Here is a 27,740-nt window from a genome sequence, read left to right on the forward strand (position 1 = left end):
ATAATAACACCCTGAACTTCTCTGTTCCTGATGGAGTAAAATATGAGGAATTTTACATCACTTTCCTTTCATCTTCTCTCACCACATCTCAAATAATAGAATTTCGAGACAGGAAAAAAAAACAGATAGTTTTCACATTTCTACCCCAATTCCGAGCCGTTTTTTTTTTTTTTTTTCAGAAATGATATATGCTGTGGTTTACCAGCGAAAGCCAAGATCATCCTTGAAAAGTCATAATTTACTTAAAGCTCAGAATTGTTTCCAGATTTCTCAATCTAGAAATAGACCGGGAACCTCACTGTGCAGCTTAGAAAACATATATCTTGTCCTACAGCCGGACTTTATGACCGTTTCAAGAAGGAAATGTCATCTCTTTATTATGAAATCTTAATCTAAATTAAATTACTTTTTTGACAAATTTTACATAGTCGAGATTTCATCCAAAGCTTGGTCAATATTTTCTACAAAGAAAAAGTATATTTTGGGTAGTATGATTTATTTCTTTAAGAAGACCCTGAACATTGCCACTGATCTAGGGCCATCACTTGTCCCAAAAATGAGGCTCTAAAATGCCCCATTGAAATGGAACAATTATTGCGCACTGCTGCTTCATTCATTGTCTATGGGGTTTCTGAACATCCCCTTAAAGAGGACTTTCCCATGGATTTTGTTGTATAAACTGAGTCCATATTCCAATTGTCACTGATCCACTGATTCTGGAACAGTTTCTCTTTTTCTTGTGCGCTCCTCCATTCCAAAGTTATGACCTCCAATGACAATGGCGCAAATTTTTTCATTAACCAACTGGGCATGTACCTCAGAACATCGATGTGGGTGTGGCTGCGTTTTGATTGGTCAGCATCAGAGGGGAAAAAGGAAATGCCCACAGAGAAGTTCTGGGAGTATAAGCCCAGTTGGTTGAAGGGAAAATGTGCACCATTATTACATGGGGAAATATCGTTGGAATGGAGGGGCACAGACGAAAAAGGACAACTCTTCCAGAACTAGAGGAGCGGTGCTAATTGAAAGAAATTGATTTAAAAAAAAAATCCAGTCAAAGGTCCTCTTTAAGGTCAGGAGACACCAGATGTTCACTTACACCAATGATACATTTTCTAGTCTTCAGATTTACTGTCGGTTCAGATCCTTCGGCAGGATTAAATAATTGCATCTCTATATATTTAACGCTTAGGCTTCTTTTACACTTGCCGTGTATTTGCGGCCCGTTTTTGCGGCCCCAATAAATTTCTATGGGGGCTGCAAAAACGGGCCGCATAAATTTGTTGGAGCGCCGTACACCGTATGGCCGTGAGGACCGTATTTACGGCCGTGAAAAAAATATCGAGCCTGCTCTATATTTTTCACGGCTTACGGACACGGCCCCCATTGAAAATCAATGGGGCCGCAAAAACAATGGAAGCTTGTTTTTTGAGGTGCATTGTCAAGAATGTATTTGTGAATTGCCGTTTTTTTCCCCCTTACTTTATCCCTTCTATTGTAAACCAGAAAAACGGTGATCCGCAAGGTTTTTGCAGCCCATTTGTGTGGCAGACCGTGAAAATAACGGCAATATGGCCGGCAAAAACGGGCCGCAAAAATCACGGCACGTGTAAAAGAAGCCTAAGGCTCATGAATTTTTGTCTATATGGCTTTTAGCTATGGAAATAGTATTTGCCTTTTTTTTAAATAATGCTATTCCGAAAGTGCACTGCTATAAAGTCTCCCTATGAGCATCCAATATTGTAGACAGACATTTTTTGAAACACTTTTTTTTATTTGAAGAGTTTTGAACTTTTGTTGATGAGTGGTTTGGTTAATTGGTTAATATATAGTTAGTGGAGATAGGCTTTGTGGCCAAGACCAGAGCTCTACAGCAACATAATGCCTTAGGTAAGTGATGGAAACGTCAAATATGTGAGATGAAGCTAAGTGGGTGGTTGTTGGGAAATATGGCTACCGGTAAGCCTAGCTCTCCAGCTCGCAAGTAATTTGGTGTATAAACTCATTATCCCATCACAATGACTCAATACTCAGGACTGCACTTTTAAGATCAGTGATATAATGTATTTGTAATGGTCAGTTCTTAAATGTGAATTAAGGATAGGATTATGTTATCTGCATCCATAATTTTGAGCTTACCCTACATCAATGGTTCCCAGAGGACACAATCATATTTCATCCCCTTCCACCCTATTGTTAAGTTTCTATTTCGAAAAAAAATCAGTTTTTTTACTGTCTGACTATCTGTATGTAACGGTTAGACTGTAATTTGTGACCACCACTTAAAGGGTAAGTTCTTTAAACAACTTTTATCACATCCACAGGATAGAGAATAAATGTGTGATCTCTGGTGATCCGGACTGCTGAGACCCCCCACTAATCACAAGGTCAAAGTCCTCTGTGTGATGGAGCAGTAGTGAGCATGTGTGACCACTGCTCCTATAGACCATGAATGGATCAGTGGTTGCACATGCTCACTAGTGCTGCATTTATACTGGAAACCTGTTCTCGTTATTGGCAGTTATAGTCTCTTCTATTACCTATAAAAGTTGTTTTTTGGACTACTCTTTCAATCCAGATAATTTTTAGTTTATTTTTATATTATTTTTTTTAATGACATGGCAGATTCTGGTCTTCCCTTGTTTTGCAGAGAGAGGATGCATGCCATGGAGAAACAGATTGCTAGTCTTACTGGCCTGGTTCAGAATGCACTTTTAAAAGGGCCCAGCCCAAGCAGCAATAAGGATGCAACTGGGTAAATATGTGAACGATTTTCATTTTTCGTCTAGCCAATACCCAGGGAGGAATGTACTATGTTGGCAGTAAAATAAGTGGGTTTGGTCAAAAATGTTTGAAATTGCAAACATAGAGTAGCTGCGCTGTCACCTCCAGAAGTGTGCAGCCTGGAAATTGCTGGAGATTTATGAATAATTTGACTTGTTGGATTTTACCATTGGGGGGTGTGTCCCTGCACACTCTGACTCCGTCCAATCAGTGCTGACTGTGTAGTGACACGCCCCTTTGATAAGCGGAATGCTACGACAGGTGTCAGTTAATTCAAATTCAAATATTTAGAAGGAAAAACAGAAGAAACCAAACAACACAAAGCTCCAGAAACGAAGCTCCGGAATTGTTACATTCTGCGGAATGCAAATATTTACCAACACAGACAAGCAACAAGTGGTGACTGGACTCCCTTTAAGGGAATTTGTTACCCAGTTTTTGATTTGTCAGTAGTTTTGGTAACATTACACTTTATTAAGTGCAGCAATGAACCGAGTACTGGAGTCCTCTCCACTATGTGTGCAGCCTGGAAAGTCCTCGATATTCCTAAGCTGACCGTCTCCCGTTCATTTCCAGTTTTCTACCTATGCACAGTAGAAGTAAAAAAATGCAAAACAGCCACAATGAAAGGCAACAGAGGTCTCAGCACTTGACTCTTCATGTGCTTAATTAAAGGTGATTTTATGAAAATTACTACACAGAGCAGGAGTGGACACAGTCAGAAGAGGGTCTTAGTGAAAAAACAATATATGGGCCCTTTGCAGACCAATAGCTCATAATAATCCATACTTTAACCTGCATTAGCGGGGGAAGTCAGGCCCCCTTACCCTTGGAACCCTGCACAGGTTGCACTAATTGTTTGTCCGCCCCTGACAGGAAGCATCTGCTAGCGGCATCTGCATTCTAACAGAATTTTGAAACTTAATGGGGCTGTCCAGTGTGTGTGTGTGTGTGTGTGTATATAGATAGATAGATAGATAGATAGATAGATAGATAGATAGATAGATAGATATAGATAGGCTGCACAAGGAGGTAGACACGGGTATACTGCAGCTTTAAGAACTTCCTTTGGTTTATTGTAAGCAGCATAAACCAAGGTGTAGTAAAGAAATATACAGCCCTCTAGGCAAAACAGGAAAACAAACCAAAATGGCGGCAGAACAAACACAGTCCTTCTGTGAGCAGTGTTCCTCTCGCTCATGGCTGGCAGAACACACACTGTTCAGGTTTCCAAGCCCAAGCAACACCTTAATGGAATGCTCCCTCTCCAGGCACATACTGAAAACTAAAAGCTCTGGCCTTCAGCCATTTAAGCCAAGACCTTGTGACTCATCACATGACCCTGACATCACACAGGTCCTGTCAGTACTCTGCAGGTGGAGATACGGTGAACCCCCTCTCACCTGCTCTATGGAGGTCCACTGAAACCAGTCCATAACATAACTCTCACTTCATCCTCTCAATACATAGTGTGCTGGAGGAAACTACTCTGGTTTTACATGACTGACACCATCATGCGCAGTGACACTTCACAATATATATATAAATATATATGTTTTTTTAATTTAAAATCTGCCTCATAGGGGTCATAAAATGAAATAGTACAGATACTCAGCAACCAGACATCTGCACTGAACTGACGCCTATTTCCACCACTGGTTTTCTGGCTTCCCCTATCATTGGTGGATGTTAAGCAATCACTGGAGTCAATCAGTGACAACTGGTTGATGTCCCTTCTGAGCCAGGTCCGGTAGGTGAGTATTTGTTCTTTTTGCCTTTATGACCCCCATGGACCCATTTTTAAAGTGTTTTTATTGCATCACTGGAGTGGTGCTACTAATCTAAGTTCCCTGACCCTAGTATTGCACTCACCAGCTGCCATCTTCAGCTCTTCCTGGCGCCGCTTTGGTCCTGCGAAGTCAACTTGTGGCCCCACTTTCTGATTGACCATAAGGCAGGGGAAATGGTCACAAGCTCTCACTATAAGTCTATGAGAGCCTTGTTCTGCCCTGGTTCTGGCTCTTACAGATTTCCATTGAATTGGGTCGCAACCTGCTGGAGACTGAGAGAAGCAGCACTGGGAACAGTTGAAGACGACGGCTGGTAAATATAATGTAAAGGCAGGAAACTTACTTTAGAAGCACCTCTCCAGCGCTGCAATAGACAAAAAAAACACTGACGTGGTGCTTTAATCTAAAAACAAATATGTAGTGGACATCCCTTTTAAATCTATGGCAGGGAGTTTGGAACTTTGTATCAGAAATTCATTTTCGATTCGTACAAATTATAAAAAATGAAAGTGCTAGACGCTCTATTTGCCCACTTTCCAATTGCTGGAGTACTGTTATTTTGCAATCTTGGATACAATTATTTAGTATATTGTCTGCATGGTTTGTGCATGGAAGAGAATAGCTGCAGAGAACTTGTAGCTTTTGAAAAAAAAAAATCCCCCCATGAAAAAAAAGGTGTTTATGCATGCGATACATTAACTTTTCTAACACTCTTACAGCAGCGGGTAACATGAACATTAGCATCTATTTGGAGGACTTTGATAATCATCTGTAATAACATTTATGCTCCTAAATATTATGGGATATAGATTTGGAAAGTTCATGTTTCCGGTCTGTAATCACGTAAAAAATTGGCATTATTGAGTGTATCGACAATCCATGACACCACTTGATGGTCCCTGGAATAACTCAGGGTCTATTCTTTCTCCTGTTTCGATATTATATTATCTGATCTTTCTGTTTTCCTTATTTCAGTGAAAAAGTCATTAAGTCTGCAAGCAGCACTCCGCCGGTCACCGACAGCTCAGGTACAGTGGCTTTAGTGTGGGCTTTTTTTTAACGTTTTGCTTATTTTTTTTGTACAGAATTTGCAATCAAATTTTAATGTATGTGACTCAGAGGAAGTGGTCGACTCCTGGCCAAGGGCCGTCGGCTACTGGCCCAATGCCTAATAGACTAACTCAGCATACAGCTCTAAACTATTCACTTGGCCTTCCCAGCCAAACAGAAGGACGGTGGGACCTGAAATGGCACTACAAGAACATTTAGGAGCAGGTTCTACTTCCAGCACCTAATAAACAAAGGCAATTTGATCTGAATTCAGCTTAAATGAGCGTTTATGGAGTTGTCCCTAATGTGGGGGGCACTGTGGACATCTAAAATGGGGCATGCGAAAAATGTCAAAAATGTCTGCTTGTTGTGGTCCTAGTACTTTTGTAAATCCCTTATCTTAGGGTACTGTCCTTACAGTGGCACATTGGTCGCTACGACGGCACGATCCGTGACGTTCCAGCGATATCCATACGATATCGTTGTGTCTGACACGCTACTGCGATCAGGGACCCCGCTGAGAATCGTACGTCGTAGCAGATCGTTTGAAACTTTATTTCGTCGTCTAGTGTCCCGCTGTGGCGGCATGATTGCATCGTGTGACACAGGTTGTATACGATGTGCGCACAGTAACCAACGGCTTCTACATCGCAAATACGTCATGAAATTATCGCTCCAGCGCCGTGTATTGCAACGTGTGACCGCAGTATACGACGGTGGAGCGATAATCAAGCGACGCTGGAACGTCACGGATCGTGCCGTCGTAGCGACCAAAGTGCCACTGTGAGACGGTACAGCTCTAAAAAAGATAGATCCCATTAGATCCTGGTTTACACTAATACTAATATCCCTAGCAGATTCCCCTTAATACAGAGCGATTCTCTAAATTTACTGCTATTCCAAACATGTTATGGGGCCAGTTCATTAAACTGTTTCTATCAGAAATCTGACCGGTTACTGAAAAAAACACAACTTTTGACTCTTTGACACCAGTCCAGGTAAGAGGACACCAGGGACGAGGAAAAATGTCAGTCTAGTTAATTAGGGTCCTTTAAACGGTCTAATTTCCAGCCATCGCTTTATTTAAAGGGTCTTTTGCATGGGCCAATGCAAACCATATGGGGACAAACAATCCCTGACATTCCGCTGATTACTGGCCTTGCGGACATAGTCAAATAATGGGAAACAAGTTTTCTTACAAAGGCTCATACGGCCAATAACTGTTTTGTGTCAAATGGTTGTTCCCAACATATAAAGTTGACACCTATCCCTATGTCAGGTGATAAATTGGGGATCGTTGGAGATCGGACTGCTAATACCACACTTATTTGAAGAAGGGTACCCTTAAATATCAAGTCGGTGGGGAGCTGTGGCCACTACTTCATTCATTCTCTATGGGACTGTGGGGAAAAACGCTAGCCCTGTACTTCTCAATCAGTCACACGGAAAATGAACTAAGTGGTGGCGGCCCTGATGGGGCATTTCAGAGCCCTGTTCTTGGATCAGCGAGGGTTCCAATGGTTGGGTTCCCACCGATCTGCACATTGTCACCCATCCTATGAATAGGTGGTAACTTTAATTGTTGGGAATGGTCAAAACGGGCCAGTTATTTTATTCTCGCTTCTCCCCTGAATTTCTTTTTTTAAATCCACCATACAGTATATTCCAGAGACATGGAACCTTTTATTTAATGCAAATTTTTGCATTGTTTTTACTAAAGGGGCGTGGCTTAAGAATGCACAGATGTGTGGAACTGTATAGCAGATTTAAAAAAAAAAAAAAAAAGTTGGAATTCTCAGGGGAACAACAGGAAAAAAATAAGAACAAAAACTGCCCACTTCTAAACTGGTGACAGGTCCTGTTTAAGACACGACCCCTCTAGAGAATTGTTAGCATTAATAGAATTATTCGCAATGCTGCAGAACTGATTACGTTGTAATAGTCGGGAATATAACTCCTTCCTTTATGATATGCTGCAAAGCTGAAATAACTGACAATTTTGTGGTAATTTTGTGATAAACATATTTTTCCTGCTTTTTTATTTCTAAGAACTGAATGATACAATCTTATTGAATGTTATTGGTGACGTTACTGTGTGTATAGATGAGGTCGGCGTCCTGACTAACCCCAAATAGCAAATGTTCTGGGAATGAAAGACACACCCGATCTTATATATAAGTATTTTTTGGTCATGCTCAGATCATAGTCATAGGAATCTGTAAAGGAAGGAGGGGGAGGAGGTGAGCTGTGACATCGCCTATTGGTAATGGTGAATCCTACTGTTTAAAGAGGTGTTACCTTTCAATGTCATCCCGCCTGTGACGGTAATGAGTCTGATGAAAAGTCTTTTGTACAGAACACAAAGTATGGACATAGTACTAGCCCTGAGACCAGTGTGAAATCTGCAGAATTTCTGATTTTTGTTTTTAATGTAGACAATGATATTGAAAAATGAACAAAAATTCTCTTTAAATGTTGGCCTGTTCATAACTAAGTTACCGTATGTGGGTTATTTATTGATAGAACTGTCAGTGGTTACCAACTAATAGAAAATTCTTTTATGTTATCTACCTAATTGATTACGATCGTTCATTGTCTGTGTATAAAAAAAAAGGCAAGCTCAGTCAAAGTAGCCACAGAAATGCGGTTTGCCGTCCAAAGTAAATTTCCTTTCAGCAGAAAGTGAAGGCGCGTAGTTTGTCGGGCTCGGCACAATGAGCTGGAGGACTGTGATTAACCCGTGAGTCTGGGGATATAAGAACAACATGAAGCCTGTGCTTCCACCGAGAAGAAATAACAAAACCTCTGACACGATTTCACCGCTGTCACCTCTTCACTCACTTTGTGTCGTGTGTTTTGGAGAAGCAAATACAGGAGCCCGAGTTTATTTGTAGGAGCATTTCCAGGCTGGAACTATTTTATATAAGGAAGAAATCAGCCAACAATTTTCTCAGATGCATTTATTTTATTTATTTAGTTTATTCACTTATATAGAGTGTAAATTCCACAGTATTTTACTGACATTATCATTGCTGTCCCCATTGGGGCTCGCAATCTAAATATGCTGTCAGTAAGTCTTTGGAGTGTGGAAGGAAACCGGAGGAAACCCACGTAAACATGGGGAGAACATACAAACTTCTTGCAGATGTTGTCCTTGGTGGGATTTGAACCCAGGACTCCAGCACTGCAAAATAGTGCTAACCACTGAGCCACCATGCTGCCCAGTATTCTTTTAGCCTGTCCATGTTGTAGAGTGGTTGTATCTACTGTATATAATTTCGCCCATGTAGGTCTGAGCAGGTATCTATTTTGTAAGGCTCTATTTGTTCACATTTTGATTTTGGTTGTTCTGCTCCGTCATGGGAGCAGAACTAAAAAAAAAAATGGTAGTATCGGATCCGTCTCATGATGGACACGAACAACGCCCAGCAGACCCGATTCATTACAATAGGATCCAGTGGATTCCTTTTCTAGTGTGAACCTGACCTAACAGAGGTCGGCCTTTATCTTCTAGCCTGTGTAGGTCTTGATCTGCTAACCTGGAAAGGTCTACTTCTAATATTGGTAGATCTTGATTTTCTAGCATGGTTTGGTTTTTATTTCCTAACCTGGGTTGTTCTTTTTCTAGATTGGGTAGGTCTTAATCTTTTAGTTTGTGTAGGTTTTTGTCTTCAATTCTGGGTAGGTCTTCATCTTCTAGTCTGATTGGTGATAATGCCTTTATCTTCTGGGTCTTCTGGATCTTCTATAAATTGAATCTTCTAACCTGGGTCTTTTAGCCAAGTTATCTCCTTATCTTCTGGTCTTGGAAGCTCTTCATCCTCTATGTTTTATCTTCTAACCTAGGTAGTTTTTGCTTTCTATCCCATGTAGGACTTTAAATTGATGTCTTGTTGGGTCTTCATCTTCCAGTCTGGGAAGGTTTTGATCTTCTAGTCTGGGTAGGTTTTCATCTAGTCTGGGTGGGTCTTCATCTTCTAGTCTGATTAGCGATTAGGTTTTTATCTTCTGGGTCATATAGATCTTCTAACTTGGGTAAATTTCATCTTTTCTCCCGAGTAGGTAATTTTGTTCTATTGTTAAGTCTTTATCATTTTGTTTGGGAAGCTCTTCATGCTCTGTTTCATCTTATAACCTAGGTAGGTATTTGCTTTCTACCCTAAGTCTGTCTTTAAAGGGCCACTGTCACCACCCCCCCCCCCAGCCGTTATAAACTAAAAGAGCCACCTTGTGCAGCAGTAATGCTGCATTCTAACAAGGTGGCTCTTTTAGTTTTTGATTAAGTTATTACCTCAATAAAGCGTTTTAAAAATTGGCCACAAATACCAGATATTGTACCTGGAGGCGGTCCGAATCGTCCTCTATGAATCTCCCAACTGCCGTCACTCTTCTCTTCAGGGGCGATGGTTGCCGCCCCCTTCGCGCTGTTTCTTCTTAAATCCGGCGCCTGCGCTGTGCGTGCCTGCCTGGGGCAGGCGCAGTCTTCATTGTCAGTCACAGCTCAGATGCATGGTGCCTGACTGCGCCTGTGCGGGCAGTGCGGCCGCCCTGTTGCTGAATCCCCGCCCCGCACTGTGTTATTCATTATGCACAGTGCGGGGCTGGCATTCCTGGGCATGCGCACTGCGCTGTTCAGGCGCTCCCCCATCTCGGACGCTCTCCCATCTCTGACGCTCCCCCGCCTTCCAGCATTGTTATTTGCGGCTGCCTCATTACAAACGCTGGTGAGGATTAGTGTATATTGCGGCAACCTGCGTCTGAGCTGTGACTGACAATGAAGACTGCGCCTGCCCCAGGCAGGCACGCACAGCGCAGGCGCCGGATTTAAGAAGAAACAGCGCGAAGGGGGCGGCGACCATCGCCCCTGAAGAGAAGAGTGACGGCAGTTGGGAGATTCATAGAGGACGCTTCGGACCGCCTCCAGGTACAAAGTCAGGTATTTGTGGCAAACTTTAAAACGCTTTATTGAGGGATTAACTGAATCAAAAACTAAAAGAGCCACCTTGTTAGACTGCAGCATTACTGCTGCACAAGGTGGCTCTTTCAGTTTATAACGGCTGGAGGGGGTGACAGTGGCCCTTTAAATTGTACTCTGGCTAGGTCTTCATCTTCTAATGCATGTACTGTATGTCCACTAGGAATACAGGAACCTTGTGATAGTTATTTACTCTGAATACACGGTTATTGCCTTTTTATAAAGAACATTTACATTTATAAAATAAGTGACGTAGAGTAGGAGATTTTGTTAAAAGTAAGGAGGATAACGTTGTCTCAGACACTTCCTCAGCATCCTCATAGCTCCTACGCTGGTGACGTAAAAAAGTTTGCAATTGATGGAAATTAAAGGTGTAGGCCACATAACTATTGTTTTATTATTTAAACTTACTGTATTTTCCCAATATACTTCCTTTATGAATTGATCACAGTTTTTAAGATTTCTTCCTGCTGTCAATAAATAGAAAACTTCTGATATGTAAATATCTGACCATGTCATGTGCCCAACATACAGGTGCCAGCTAATTACAGTACATCTGAGCTCTGCCTTGTACTTTTGTGTCCTTCATATGACCAATGCAAATTTTTAATTGTGGGAAGTAAAACATTGAAGGTTTTTATGAATTCCTACAAGCAGAAATCTTAAAAAAAAAAAAAAAATGCAACACAAAATTGATTCAGAACTTAAAGTAAAAAGTTGTCTAACTTTTTATAATAAAAACACACTTGACTTGCTAAAGTTGGGCCAAGTGACCCCAATAGTGTAAAAGGGCTGGTATGGGTAGCGAGCAGCTCTTGCTGTGTATTCATGTTGTAACATGCTAGGAACCCTGACAAATCTAAATGTTTCTGGCTATAACAAGCGATAAGTGCACACAGAAGTGTAAGGTGCTCCAAGTTCAACACTCCAAGGAAGCCCGGCCCTTCCTTGTAGGCTTCATCTGTAAACAGAAGAACCCAGGGAGCATTTTCTGTCTTCCCGTCAGTGGCCAACTCTTCCTGTCTTGGCTTGTCTCTCAGGAAGTCAGTCAAGTTGTACTCGTATCGCAATAACAAAAGTAGCCATTTTTATATCCTTTGGAATTGGAGAGGTGCAGTAGATAATCTCTGATTCATGCATGCATAGTCACAGCCTTCTCTTGCTTCAAAGTTTCCTTTCAGGCTACCAGACCTATATTTGCATGTACGTTTCATATAATCCAAGGCCATGTTCTCTGCCAGCACAGAATTTGCATTCTGTAAGTCCCATTGTCAACCAGCCAGTTTTGCAGATATTTCTTTTTAAAGAGACATACTGTACCTTTTAGAAATCTAAAACTATAGCAATGTATCAGTTATAAAAACAAGGCTAATACCCCTTTTTGTCTTTTCTTTTTTTTTTAACAGCCTTCGGCTTGATCTCGAGCCATAGCAACTTTATCAATGATTAATTTGTATTAAGATCGATCTTGTGCAAGCCCAGATAGGTCCACCAGGGTCTTCTCTGTCATTATTATTATTATTATTTATTGTTATAGCGCCATTTATTCCATGGCGCTTTACATGTGAGGAGGGGTATACATAATAAAAACAAGTACAATAATCTTAAACAATACAAGTCACAACTGGTACAGGAGGAGAGAGGACCCTGCCCGCGAAGGCTCACAATCTACAAGGGATGGGTGAGGATACAGTAGGTGAGGATAGAGCTGGTCATGCAGCGGTTTGGTTGATCGGTGGTTACTGCAGGTTGTAGGCTTGTCGGAAGAGGTGGGTCTTCAGGTTCTTTTTGAAGGTTTCGATGGTAGGCGAGAGTCTGATATGTTGTGGTAGAGAGTTCCAGAATAGGGGTGATACGCGAGAGAAATCTTGTATACGATTGTGGGAAGAGGAGATAAGAGGGGAGTAGAGGAGGAGATCTTGTGAGGATCGGAGGTTGCGTGTAGGTAAGTACCGGGAGACGAGGTCACAGATGTATGGAGGAGACAGGTTGTGGATGGCTTTGTACGTCATGGTTAGGGTTTTATAGTGGAGTCTCTGGGCAATGGGGAATAGCTGGGGGACAGGTGGATCAGTCGGGCAGCTGAGTTTAGAATAGATTTGAGGGGCGCGAGAGTGTTAGAGGGGAGGCCACAGAGCAGGAGGTTGCAGTAGTCAAGGCGAGAGATGATGAGGGCATGGACTAGGGTTTTTGCAGATTCTTGGTTGAGGAATGTACAGATTCGTGAAATATTTTTGAGTTGAAGTCGGCAGGAAGTGGAAAGGGCTTGGATATGTGGTTTGAAGGAGAGATTATCTTGATAGTATCAAGCCATCAGGTTGCTGGTCTTGCTTTTCACCTTGATTCTTCTATTTTTCCGACGATGATGTCCTTCTCCTGTGATTACTGTCTTCTTCTGTGTCCAAAGTAGACAAGTCATAGCCTGGTGATCCTTGCTCCGAGTGACATGTCTGGCTTGATTTGTTCCAAAATTGATTTGTTTGTTCTTCTTGACATCCATGGTACTGATCACATCCTTCTCCAGCACCATATTTCGAAGGCATCGATTCTTCTTCTATTTTGTTTCATTAGTGTCCAGGTTTCGCATCCGATCAAACTACAGGGCGGGCCATGTATATGGATACACCTAAATAAAATGGGAATGGTTGGTGATATCAACTTCCTGTTTGTGGCACATTAGTATATGGGAGGGGGAAAACTTTTTAAGATGGGTGGTGACCATTTTGAAGTAGGCCATTTTGAATCCAACTTTCTTTTTTCCAATGGGAAGAGGGTCACGTTCTGTATTAACTGAGGGTCCTGTTCCAGTTTTTGTTTTGCCCATTTTGCAAATTCAGCTCATCGATCTGGGTCATTCTCATTGAGATGTTGCAGCAGCTGGATTTTGTAAGGGTGCCATTTGTGAGTAGCTAATATCCGCCGAAGGGATGTTCGACTGATGCCAAATCGGTGCAGTGAATTTGCAGTATGGAAAAACCAAAAATTGGAACAGGACCCTTAGTTTACACAGAACATTATGTTCAGTGATGAGGCAAACTTTTTTGGGTGGGCCATTTATATGGATACACCTAAATCAACTGGGAATGGTGCAAGTTTTCTTGCGTAGGGTGTCTTGCATTGAAATCTGCTGCAATGACCCGGGTACTACTTTCACCAGACCTCAACACAATTTCTATCCGCTCCTCACGTGTTCACCTCTGCGACATGTCAATGGCTGCAAAGAGAAACTTGTAAATAACTAGTGAAAGTATAAAGTTATGTTAAAACCAAGCACACCATTGTTTTCCTTGTGAAATTCTCAATAAGTTTGATGTGTCACATGACCCTCTTCCCATTGGAAAAATTAAAGTTGGATCCAAAATGGCCAATTTCAAAATGGCCGCCATGGTCACCACCACACATCTTGAAAAGTTTTCCCCCCTCCCATATACTAATGTGCCACAAACAGGAAGTCGATATCACCAAGCATTCCTATTTTATTTAGGTGTATCCATATACATGGCCCACCTTGTATACATAGGTCTTTCCTTGGTGATAGTACTTTGCAGCACTGGAGTCTTGAGATCTAAATAGACAGGGACATCGTCTGCCTGAGTTTTATATGGTGCCCTCATTATTGTATTGGGCTCCTCTAGGTACTTTGGCTCATACCTGTATGTGTATGTCTGTAATCAGAAATTAGATTTGAGATGTATTCTGTCCTTGAGATATATTCTGTCCCAGAATAAATTGTATACTTTTTTCCAGAAATGGCACCACTACTATCTAATGGCAGTGTCTGGTATTACAGCTCATCCTCATTCATTTTAATAGAAAAGAGTTGCAATACTACCCTCAGCCATGAACAAGGGTGGTGCTTTTTCTGGAGAATAAAATCAGATTCTATTTTCTAATCAGTGACACCTTTAGGATTCTCGACTTCCTGATTGCTGTGTAGTAATCGTTTGCTTTATATATTAAGTGCCATACAGATTCTAATACAAGTGAATGGTTTTCTTCTACTCCAATCTCCGGTTGACAAATCTTTTCTGTTACTTTTAAAATGATGGATTACATTGTCTGTACAGGTCACTCTGCATCCGGTGGGAAAAATTCATTAACGATCGTCGAAACAACGGCCGTCATTTCTCAAGCCCCGCCTGCCGGCTCAACCAATATGCAAGTCAGTCTCTACGACATGAGACGAAATGTGGCAGAACTCCGACTCCAGCTGCAGAAGATGAGGCAGCTGCAGGTCAGTGGTCACGATGGCATCCTTTCATTTCATGCACAATTTCTGTGACTCGTGTGGATGAGGACGTCTTTAGTGCTCCTCTGCTCTTCAAGAGTTGCCCTCGAAGATGGCTCAGCACCAGATCTCCGACTCAAACCTCCGACTCAACCGCCTTCACACATCGGTGTTTCATGGACCAAGAATAAACTGTCCTCAGGTCTCCTGATCCGAACACAACAGCCTCATAGACATATATGAGACTGATGAGTTTGGGTCAGGAGACCCCCGGTCCGTGTTTGCTGGATTATGTGGCCAGTGTGGACAGCCTCTTTGGCATGTAGATGATTATCTCTGGCTTGCCTTACTTGCTTACATTCGTTTACCTGAAGGGCCAGTAATATACTGACTTTCCTGTATTAGGGCTCGCTCACACTGGCGAGTAGCAAGCGTATAAATTGGACGAGTCATATACAATGTTTCATCGGATAGCACGTGCGCCAATATTATACTATGGAGTGGCGCAGACTAGCGTTTCTGAGATTGGCAGTGTATATCGGATGATGCGCACCTATACAAATCTATAAGTGTGTGCAAAATATTGGATGTCATCCGAGTACAGTCTGATATAATCTGATCTATGGCGACTCACACAATGGAGAAGATGGAGAAATTTAGTTCTCCATCTTCTCCATACCTCGCATGCGAGAGAATTTGATCACAGTAAATTGACACTCGGCTTACGCTCGCAGCAGAGTTCGAGCTGAGGGTCATTTGCTTATAGCATCCGATTATCTCACATGACAGAATCATTGGATGCTATTAAAAAAAAATCAAGATGTCACTGCCTCCTACAAGATCAACACACTCATCTGCTGCTGCTCTGCTCATTCCCATCATCTACAGGGAGTTCTGTCCATAACCACATCATAGTGAAGTGCACACAGAGTCCTGGTGAATGATCAGAAAAGGTTCAGGGCACGCGTCCAATGCACATTTTACACCATTGTCTCGAGCACCTGTGTCCTCATATTGCATTTACAGATGTTCATTCCTGAGCCGCCATCTCCTCCTCTCCCGTTCCATAGGCGCCGTGGTGTTACTGTACATTTGTGATCTGTTGGAATCTATATCCTTCTTCATTACACTTAATCATGGAGGGAGGCGGGCACGGTTTTGGCCAAGTTATGTAACTGTAGACATGGAATAAGCAGTAATAAGATGCTGGCGGCAAGAGTGGAAAGTAAGGGGAGGGCAGAGAAGATGATGTAATGGGGAAAGAGGGACTTATAGAAAGTCCAGAAATACTTTTGGGGAGAATAATGAAGATTTGGGGAAAATAAAGTACTGTAGGTAAATCTATCTGGGGTATTAGTAATGAAAATACACATTTTAATTGAACCATTTGGCATTTCAGATTTTTTTTCCCCATAATGATGCTAGCTTTTTAAGGAATCTCAAAAATTAAGTATGAAAAAGGCAAACAAACAACGCAAAAATGACAGGATGAGTGCAAAAACAATAAAAAAAACTCTCGTCCTGCTCGATACTAACTTTGTATTTTTGGGCCAGGGAATGGGAAGGCACATGACTGGGAACTACACCTCCCAGCAGGTGTGAGGCTGCTGCTCTGTCCTGCTGTATTCGTTCCATACCTGCTGCCAGTGGGATCCAGAGTATAATCCACAGGATCGATCAAAACAGGGATAAAGCATATACTAAAATAATATTTTTATGCTCCGATGATAGGAGATATTTTTGAGGCAGAGCCCTTCTCCACTCTGGTTATCGCCTTTACTTCTTTTTTTAGCTTTATGAAAGTCTAGTAGGGATCATTAGAGCTCTATGGGCCCCGGGTTTCGGCACCATTTAAGTGAATGACTGACTATAGGAAGTAATTACCAAGTAAAACCTTTATTCGCAGATACTGGATACGACTCCTTGTGGGAAGGTTGCATGAATCATTTGTAATAAATAGCACAGGACAGTGGCATTTTCATAGAATTACAATTTTGGGACGTTGCCAAATGATTATCAGATTTCGTCTGTAGAAATAGACGAGATAATGACTAGTGGATTTCATTGGGGTTATTTAAATGCAGTCATATAAGTATGAGTGAGATTTCCAGCACTAGTTTCTATTTTATTGGGGTATGTGTGTATATTATGTATAACATATGGTCTTACCTAATGAAAATACTTTATATAGATCTATATATTTATAACAATACTCATTGCACCACCTACAGGTGGATTGCAAGAATTACACCTCATGTTCCAAGTTTTTTTTTTTTCTTTGGTTATTTTGGAGAAACTGTTGAAGAATAGTATTATAAGTGCAAATCGATTCACACCTCCCAGTCCATCTATCAGGACGTGACATGTGCATCACGCCGCAACAATGATATGGCATCAGCCTGGCTGATCAAAAGGAAGAGATGCTGATGTCATCAGGCGGTTTCATCAGCCACGGGCCGCCAGGGGCCGATAGACTGGGATGAGCGAATCGATTTGCACCAACTTTGTGCCAACTATAAGTCTAATTCTCCAATTCATCATTTGCATTTTTATGTTATATTTTTTGTCTTTTTGCATTGGCAGTTTTTGCACCACACTCATTAAAAATTGTTCATGACCTTGCAAAGATACTTTTTTCCCCTCTTTTTTTTACCACAAAACCTAAAAAGTCGCACGATAGCCTTCAAGTACGCAGAAAAAAAATTAGATAGATGTTCCGCGTTAGCTGCACATTTCTGCCAAAATTTAGCAACATTTCAAAAAAGTCTCAAATACTAAATTAGCTGAAAACAGCTGTTTAATGAAAACCGCTCCCACATTGTCTTGCAAAAAAAAATAATAACAAACTGAAAACTGAAAAAAATGTGAGTAAAAGTGGTGCATAATAAATTTGTCTAAAAATCAAAATATTTAAAAACAAACTTTTATTCCAAAAAAGGCACAAAAAGTAAATGGCAGCCATTTTTGGGGGGTCCGATTCATTGAGCATTGTGTGCTGGAAAACTAATTTGAAAAAGTTGCACTTTTTTGCTTAACACATGATTGAGCAAAGATTTTGTGACTAGTGATGAGCGAACGTGCTCGAGTCCCGGTGGCTGCATGTGTAATGGCTGTTCGACAGCTGCAACACACGCAGGGATTCCCTGACAAACAGGCTATCTCTGTCTGCATGCGTTGCGGCTGTCGAACAGCCATGAGACATGCAGCTGCGGGGACTTGAACATATTTTTCGAGCATGCTGAAGCCACTCGGTTAGCACACGAGCATGCTCAGATAACACCTTATCTGCGCACGTTCGCTCATCACGATTTGTGACTTTTGGCGTTTTCACTCCAGTTAATAAAATAGTAAAGGCTGCAGCTGACAAGTGTAAACTCGTTGACAGCAGCTGGCATGTGACCCAAAACATACTGCCGACATCGCTAGATCGGTGACGCTGCAGGAGGCGAGTATATACTTTTTTTTTTAATAAGGTGTCTTGAATTGATTAAACTGGAGTTGACCACTAGAGGACAACTTCCCCTAAGCGTTGTCTCCTTCAACACAACCCACCAAGCCTCGCCTTTCCTTGAATGCAACCCACTCCTCCCAGTATTGCCCCGGTCCACCACAGAGCGCCCACTTCTGGGCAGGGCTTAAATAAGCCCCGCCTGCTGATGAATCCCGCGAGAGTTGGAAAATAAGCTTTTTTTCAGGGGAACAAGTTACCCAATTAGTAGGAATGCCATAAAGTACTGAAACCCTCCAGAAAACTGGTGAAGGGTCTCGGGAAAATTGGGATAGAAGAAGGGTCAGAGAATAAGTGTGGACTTCATATGGGAATGTGGCTATTGATGAATATTTTTGGCTGTGCGCTTCACCATATTTTATACATAGTGCCCATCTTCTTTGAGAGGACCACCCACTTTTTAATGCAATATTTTGGGTTTCACTGTATTTTGTATATTTGGATCCAAACAAAGTCTCCGTGAGAAAAAAAATCTGACATCCAAACCCTAAATACCTGGCACATGTGGACCCCCAATATGGAGCCTGTAATTTGTTTTCCGCCACCCTGTAATAAGCGGTGGCTTTGGACGTTGGCTCGGATTCTCCGGGTCGATCTGTGATGACTCCACATTTAGCTCGCCGGGCTGCAGCGATGCGGCTGCTGTTTAATTATCATAAAAGCCATGTTTGTTTCCTCGGCGGGAATGAAGAGTTTTCATCTGTGAATTGTAACTGCATGTAATTAGGAGACATTAAAAAAACACGCACATTCCCTTTTATATATCCAACATTTTACATGAATCCCAGCCTATTTAATTGCTTCTTTCTCCACCGTGGAACTTAGTGTTCTCCTTCCCTAAAACTCGTCATCTGCAGAAGATCTATTTCCAGTAATTGGTGAGAAATAATTAGACTTTTCTCCATGGACTCTTAGTCATCCTGTCATATCTACTCCATGGGAGAAAAGCCGTGATGTTATAAAATTGGGACACGAGGAGTTGTAGAATTTTACATTAAACACCCTATTAGGGTGTTCTTCGTTAATGTAGGAGAGCCCCTCTAGGAATTAGAGAGAGAAGAGAGAAATCATTAAAAGCATCTCTAGATCTGGAGGACCCAACATATCCATACATTGCATAGACATGGCCTGTAATGCTACATTTCCCCAGTGGTGGCGCTGCAGAGAAATTGAACACTTTGTCAAGTTCCTCCATAGTTTTCAGCTGATCGCTGTGATCAGCTTATTTTTGGTAGACCTTTGGAACAAAAATGATTTGTCTGGACTGGAATATTGACCACCCCACCATGATTATTACTGTAGAGTAACGTATCTCAGGGCCAAACTTGGAGTAGTGTGTGCTTATTTTTTTTTCGTTTTTATGGCCACACCTATCTTAAAATTCATCAGGAAAGACTGCATAGTCCTCGGGTCTGGAAGTTTGCACAGTCTCTGCCATCTGCAGAGAGACACCAAGAGCTTTGCCACAAACAATGCCTTCTTAAAGGGAATATGTCACCCAATCCAAGAGCAGCATAATATAGAGACAGAGACCCTGATTCCAGCGATGTATCTATGATTGGGCTGCTTAATGTAATTTTCATTCAATCACAGTTTTATCAGCAGGAGATTATCACTAGAGGACTATTAAACCTGCAGCCTGATGGTCCAGTCCCGCCCTCAACACTGATTGGCAGCGTTCTGCATAAACTGTGCATACACAGAAAGCAGCCAATCAGTGGTGTGGGCGTGGTTATACAGAGCTCAGCATTCAGAGTACTGCTAGATGTGCACCAGATAAAGCAGTGTTTTTGTAAAAATGACAGCAAGCAGCGCAATAAATGATACATCACTGGAATCAGTATTTCTGCCCCTACATCATGCTGCTCTTAGATGGGCAAAAACCTGGTGACATATTCCCTTTAATCCAATCAATTGCACCCTTTCTCACATTTTGATGTGTTTCGGGGACTAAGCAAAATTAAAAAAAAAAACACCCATAGAAATGGCAATCAATTCTAATGAGAGGTGTAACTGTATTCCCCATGGCCCTAGAGGGGCCCAGAACACCCTTTGACCAATACTATTAAATACATGCGCTAATTGAGGACCCTGCTAGAACTTTTGCATTGGGGCCATGATCTGCAAGTTGCGCCTCTGCGTCTAAGTAGTCCTCGTCGTCATCCATATCTGCTGGGTTTATGGTGAAAGCAGAGAGCAATCTTCCATCTCACCCAGTATTACTATGTGATCACCGTCTCCTCGCTGACTCCACCTTCACCATGAGAAGAGAATCACAGGAACGGAAAAGAAAAAAATAACTTTTTTTATTTTTATTATTGCAGGTGCAGAACCAGGAAATGGTGAGAACCATGATGAAGAAAGCCGAGCAGGAACTCAGTAGTAAAATGTCCGAAATGGTCAAAAACCTGGAGGACCCGGTGCAGAGACAACGCGTCATGGTGGAGCAAGAGCGTCAGAAATACCTCCAGGACGAGGAGCAGATCGTCCTAAAGTTAAGGTACAAGACAAAAACAAATCAGACACGATTCTCTAGTAAATGGAAATATCCTAAAAGGCGTAAAAGAGACACAACCCACTGATCTAGCCATCCGACAGTGCCTGGAGCTGTACAGCAAAGAGTTTGTAAGTGCTGCTCTCTGCCTAGAAAACCATCTAACGCTGGTAAACTGCAGAGGCAGCTTTAACTTGGGCAACCAGCAGTAAACTATTAAAAATCCCTCTTTTGTAGAGAATAAAGGTGATTTTTAATAAGTGAATCTCAAAGTTACTGGTTTTCACAAGCACTTTGCAATTTTACCCAATTCAGAAGTTCACTTTTAGTTTCATGACCTAAATAACCCGCCCTGATCATGTGGCGCTCACACAGTGGTATGACCTCGTACTGAGCTGTGCAACTGTTATTCCATCACGCTTGTACTGAGCTGTGCACCTGTGAGTCCATCACGCTTGTACTGAGCTGTGCACCTGTGAGTCCATCACGCTTGTACTGAGCTGTGCACCTGTGAGTCCATCACACGACTTGTCCTGGTAAAGAATTATTTTGAATGACAGCATAATCTTGAAAACCAGGAGGAAATAGGAGAATTTTTATTTATATAAAATGTAACAACCTATGTTTCAACCATAATCCTGTATATATATCATAATATAAAGATGGGTTCTAATCCAAGCATCATCTGCATAGAGTTTCGGTGTTCTCCCATATTTGTATAGGTTTCAGTCGGGTACTTGGGTTTATCCCACACACCCAAAATATACTATCAGGTAATCTAACTTCCTATGAAATCATCCCTTATGTGTATGAGAGATGAAATAGGGGACAGGAACTGATGAGAATGATGACAATCTCTGTACTGCGCTACAGAATCCAGTGGTGATATATTAGCAGTAGGAAATAGAAAATATATAAACTGTGTAAATACAATTTAAGAAAAGAAAAACAGGTTATTTCCTTTTCTTTTTCCTTATCTTCTTTTATTTTCTTGCTTCTCTCTTTTCTTTCCTTCCTTCCCTCTTTCTTTCACTTTCCTTCCTACTCTCTTTCGTTCTTTTTCCCCTCTTCCTTTCTCCTTTCTTTCTCTTTCCTTCATTTTTCCTTCTTCCTTTCTTTCTTCTTCCTTTCTTTCTCCTTCCTTTCTTTCTCCTTCCTTTCTTTCTCCTTCCTTCCTTTCTCCTTCCTTCCTTTCTCCTTCCTTAATTTCTCCTTCCTTCCTTTCTATCTTTCACTCTCTTTCTTTCATTCTTTCCATTGTTCTTTCCTTGTGTTCAATATTTTCCCTGTGTCATTTCTCATTACTACTCATAAATGAAGTTATGCACATCTCTGGTTTGATTTCTTTGCCTGTGTGCATTGGATGGGTTGTTGGAGACATCTGGTGAGAATTTCATGCCAATAGCACCTTTAGAAATATATCTACTTAGAAAATGGATGACTTGTTCAATACTTACTTCACCTGCTGTGTCTAGAAATGCGTATATATGTGTATCTCCTGGAATACTGTATCTTGTATACAGTATAAATGTTATATTCTGTGCTGGCGTCACATGACTGCATTATACAGGTCCTTCTCAAAAAATTAGCATATAGTGTTAAATTTCATTATTTACCATAATGTAATGATTACAATTAAACTTTCATATATTATAGATTCATTATCCACCAACTGAAATTTGTCAGGTCTTTTATTGTTTTAATACTGATGATTTTGGCCTACAACTCCTGATAACCCAAAAAACCTGTCTCAATAAATTAGCATATCAAGAAAAGGTTCTCTAAACGACCTATTACCCTAATCTTCTGAATCAACTAATTAACTCTAAACACATGCAAAAGATACCTGAGGCTTTTAAAAACTCCCTGCCTGGTTCATTACTCAAAACCCCCATCATGGGTAAGACTAGCGACCTGACAGATGTCAAGAAGGCCATCATTGACACCCTCAAGCAAGAGGGTTAAGGTACCGTCACACTAAGCGACGCTGCAGCGATAGCGACAGCGATGCCGATCGCTGCAGCGTCGCTGTTTGGTCGCTGGAGAGCTGTCACACAGACCGCTCTCCAGCGACCAACGATGCCGAAGTCCCCGGGTAACCAGGGTAAACATCGGGTTGCTAAGCGCAGGGCCGCGCTTAGTAACCCGATGTTTACCCTGGTTACCAGCGTAAAAGTTAAAAAAACAAACAGTACATACTCACCAGCGCGTCCCCCAGGCCTCTGCTTCCTGACGCTGACTGAGCTCCGGCCCTAACAGCACAGCGGTGACGTCACCGCTACTTTCACTTTCAGTTTAGGGCCGGCGATCAGTAAGAGTCAGGAAGCAGAGGCTGGGGGACGCGCAGGTGAGCATGTACTGTTTGTTTTTTTACATTTTACGCTGGTAACCAGGGTAAACATCGGGTTACTAAGCGCGGCCCTGCGCTTAGTAACCCGATGTTTACCCTGGTTACCAGTGTAAAATATCGCTGGTATGGTTGCTTTTGCTGTCAAACACGGCGATACACGGCGACCTAGCGACCAAATAATGTGCAGACCTTCTAGCAGCGACCAGCAATTTCACAGCGGGATTCTGATCGCTGCTGCGTGTCAAATACAGCGATATCGCTATCCAGGTCGCTGCAACGTCACGGATCGCTGGCGACGTTGCTTAGTGTGACGGTACCTTAAGACCCAGAAAGAAATTTCTCAACAAATAGGCTGTTCCCAGAGTGCTGTATCAAGGCACCTCAATGGTAAGTCTGTTGGAAGGAAACAATGTGGCAGAAAACGCTGTACAACGAGAAGAGGTGACCGGACCCTGAGGAAGATTGTGGAGAAGGACCGATTCCAGACCTTGGGGAACCTGAGGAAGCAGTGGACTGAGTCTGGTGTGGAAACATCCAGAGCCACCGTGCACAGGCGTGTGCAGGAAATGGGCTACAGGTGCCGCATTCCCCAGGTAAAGCCACTTTTGAACCAGAAACAGCGGCAGAAGCGCCTGACCTGGGCTACAGAGAAGCAGCACTGGACTGTTGCTAAGTGGTCCCAAGTACTTTTTTCTGATGAAAGCAAATTTTGCATGTCATTCGGAAATCAAGGTGCCAGAGCCTGGAGGAAGACTGGGGAGAAGGAAATGCCAAAATGCCTGAAGTCCAGTGTCAAGTACCCAGTCAGTGATGGTGTGGGGTGCCATGTCAGCTGCTGGTGTTGGTCCACTGTGTTTCATCAAGGGCAGGGTCAATGCAGCTAGCTATCAGGAGATTTTGGAGCACTTCATGCTTCCTGGCACCTGCTCACAGTGCCAAAACCACTGGTAAATGGTTTACTGACCATGGTATTACTGTGCTCAATTGGCCTGCCAACTCTCCTGACCTGAACCCCATAGAGAATCTGTGCGATATTGTGAAGAGAAAGTTGAGAGACGCAAGACCCAACACTCTGGATGAGCTTAAGGCCGCTATTGAAGCATCCTGGGCCTCCATAACATCTCAGCAGTGTCACAGGCTGATTGCCTCCATGCCACGCCGCATTGAAGCAGTCATTTCTGCCAAAGGATTCCCGACCAAGTATTGAGTGCATAACTGAACATTATTATTTGATGGTTTTTTTGTTTGTTATTAAAAAACACTTTTATTTGATTGGACGGGTGAAATATGCTAATTTATTGAGACAGGTTTTTTGGGTTTTCAGGAGTTGTATGCCAAAATCATCAGTATTAAAACAATAAAAGACCTGACAAATTTCAGTTGGTGGATAATGAATCTATAATATATGAAAGTTTAATTGTAATCATTACATTATGGTAAATAATGAAATTTAACACTATATGCTAATTTTTTGAGAAGGACCTGTACAAGTCCTCTCCTTATAACCAGTAGCTCATGTGGAACTACAATTCCCAGCATTTCATACCATAATCAAGCACTGATACAAGCAGCAGTTGCTCTTTTCGCCTTCTGTAATACACAGGATTTATGTCGCTGTTGTCGGCCGCAGTCTTCTCCTCCTCTCCCCTCCTGCAGAAGGTCATTAGTCACCGAGGACACATAATCTGTCCATATTTACTGCCGGATATCGGTGCCCTTGGTCTACATCCATAATCCCCTCACAGTCTACCAGACGCTGACATTTTTATAGAAATGTTCCAGTTTAGGGGATTTTTTATTTTATTCTCAGCTCTTCGGTTTTCAGTGACAGCGTTTTCAGCAGCGATTCGTCTCCGAGACACCAGCAGCTGTTGTGCCGATCCGCTCCCTCTAACGGAACGTCCCTGCGGCGGCCGGGGATGGTCCTGGTGAAATCAGTCACCCATCTTGTGTCTGCCGCTATATCCACCCGCATCCATTTTCACTATTTCCTATTGTAACCCGTCGCACCTGAATAAGGCGCTCATCTTGTCTGCGGACGCCCCTCAATCTATGTAAAACGCACCAGGGATTATTGCATCCTCCACATTTACGCAATTTGCCACTTTTATCAGTTATGCGCTCTTCAGAAGTGGCGGTAAACCTGTCGCCGATCTACGCCTAGTTCACACTGACAAAGGTCTGCTACTTTTATCAAACTGGATCTGCCACCAGATTTCACATGACAAACATTATTAAATAAACCTTAAACCTGACGAGGCTGGTGTACTTACTTTTAAGAAAACGATATCAGAACATCTGTATTATGCTTTCTTGAATGTTTTCATTACTTTTTTTTTATTAAAGAGTTATTTCTTAATACATGGCTGTTGTCAGATAGTGCATCTAAAAACAAGCAGTTTTGCAATTTGCTGCTTATTAAAATTTGGAGCCGTTCTTGAAATTTTGACACCTTTTTCTTCTTTTTTTTTTTTTTACCGTTTGTTGCCTAGGAGACCGACCGCTGCTGCTGTCTAGCTTGTAAGCACTGCGATAAAGCTGTCCAGGGTTAGGAGGTAGCAGCGCGCTCCAGCCATCCTGGCCAGTTTCAAAACAATGCCTAATAGCTTTATAGTAAAGAGCTTGTAAGCCCTGCTGTGTTTTACTGTCTAGCAGCAGAGGTCGGTTTCCAAGGAAACGAGCTGTAGCTAAAATAAAAGTGTTAATATCTCAAGAATGGCTGAAAATTTTAATAAGCAGTAAATTACAAAATTGCTTGTATTTACAATAACTATCCGAGATAGACATCAGATGCCTAAAATAATCACTTTAATAAGAGGCTCATAAAACAATTTTCAAAGTAACTACGCCTGCCTCCTCAGGTCTAAGAGATCTTTTTAATAATGTCTGTATTATATAAGGATCTTGGTATCTATTTATCAGAGATCGTCGCCTTTCATATACGTCCTTGTCACCAACAGAGCTCACAATCTCATTTCCCTGTGTCCGACACAAACATCAAGGCAGATTTACTATTCCAAATGCACAAAAATTATAGCTCAAAATACACTAAAAACTGGCATCCATGGCCCGCACCACAATTATTATATGCTTTAGATACTTATTTTTTCACCTTACTACACAATTGGCTAAAAAAAAAAAAAAAAAAAAGTAGCCACGGCTAAGAGAAGCTGCAAAATGTCAGATTTAATATTGGCACAAAATACTGATCTAAGAGATATGATAAAGTAAGAGAAAAGCACAAGTTGTACCCAGATATGCCTAATCTAATTCCAGCTTTGGCTGAACTTCTAAAAGATTCATTTTATCATTAGGCAAGGAAGCTTTAAAAAATGATACAGACATTCTGAAATGTATTTTCAAAGTAAGCACACCAGCCTCATCAGTTTGATAAGAGTTCTTTATATATGTATGCAGTTAATTTTCAGAAATCTGGTGACTGTTTCGCTTTAAACGCATTTTGAAACCTCCAGTTCCCCTTCTTTTCATCTCGCAACCTCAGAGATGAATGATACATTTCTGGCAGTCTGAAGCCACCACTAGGGGGCGCTGACTGTATGCGAATGTATACAGCTCCCCTGCAATTCTATGCACATCCAGGTTTAGTATGCAATGCCAAGCAGGGGCTACAGGCAGACAATACATGTGAGACGGGAAGTAGAATTAGGGTCTGTTAGGCCGAAGCCCAGATTCCGAAAATGACTTTTTGTTCAAAGGACCTAACAAAATTTTTTCCATAGATGTGGGTTACATCCATAAGAATGGATTGGACATTGTAACTGGGGGGCCGCAGATGAAATTGGGTCCATCCCTGATCTGAATAGGAGGCAATAAAGTTGGCCATACTCTAAGATTTTGGGAAGATGAGGGTGATGCTGCCCCTTTCTGCTACAAAGGATGGGAAGGGTTACGTTTTTCATGGGGGAGTATTTTGACTTGGAACTACAACTCCCACTATCCCTAGCCTGGGGAGACGCCGGTTGTAGAGCGCTGTTCTGCCTGTCCGATCTCTCCGGGCATAGGACCTCGTGGTGGAACACGTCATTAGAAAATCCAGCGAATGCGGTAAATTATTTTGTATTGGTAAATCTTTCTGTTCATATTCATAGACTTTGCCAAAACTGCAGAGCAAGGAAAACACAGGATCTGAACGCATCCTGAAGATTTCCTCCCGGAAATTCTCTGTATTAATGCACATTTCCAAGAATTTATTCTTCTTTTCTTAAACGGACATGTCTCAGGATTCACTATTAAAAATACTAAACTGCATGTATTCACATATAATAATGGCTGCTGAGAAAGAGGTTGAATTGTTTTCTCCTGTGCGCTGTCTTCCGGACATATGTACCAAATTAATTAAAGAGCAAGGCTAAAAAAGGGATTGGCACAGTAGGCAGCTGCCTAGGACGCTGGATAAATTGGGGCTAACCTCTTGGATGAATGTTTGTCCATCATGGGTCTAGGGGTGGAGGTAACACCTCTAAATTGGGCATCAACAAAGCTTATCTTCCCCCTGATACTGACATGATGAGGCACAAACAATGGAGAAGGGCCAGAGGTG

General features: G+C 41.9%; 1 protein-coding gene across 12 annotated transcripts in view; it reads left to right on the forward strand.

Moving 5' to 3' along the window:
- KIAA1217 (KIAA1217 ortholog) overlaps positions 1 to 27,740 on the forward strand; it is a 506,736-nt gene that overhangs the window by 466,925 nt on the left and 12,071 nt on the right. For 10 of the 12 annotated variants that reach the window (XM_077268372.1, XM_077268369.1, XM_077268370.1 and 7 more), the window contains 4 exons: positions 2,651 to 2,755; positions 5,550 to 5,602; positions 14,667 to 14,833; positions 20,660 to 20,835. In XM_077268372.1, the coding sequence (XP_077124487.1) occupies positions 2,651 to 2,755; positions 5,550 to 5,602; positions 14,667 to 14,833; positions 20,660 to 20,835 (501 nt within the window). The remainder of the gene's footprint in view (positions 1 to 2,650; positions 2,756 to 5,549; positions 5,603 to 14,666; positions 14,834 to 20,659; positions 20,836 to 27,740) is intronic. The other 2 variants (XM_077268371.1, XM_077268374.1) reach the window with 1 other exon arrangement.

Source organism: Ranitomeya variabilis, chromosome 6 (genome assembly GCF_051348905.1).
Source record: "Ranitomeya variabilis isolate aRanVar5 chromosome 6, aRanVar5.hap1, whole genome shotgun sequence".
Classification (NCBI taxonomy): domain Eukaryota; kingdom Metazoa; phylum Chordata; class Amphibia; order Anura; family Dendrobatidae; genus Ranitomeya; species Ranitomeya variabilis.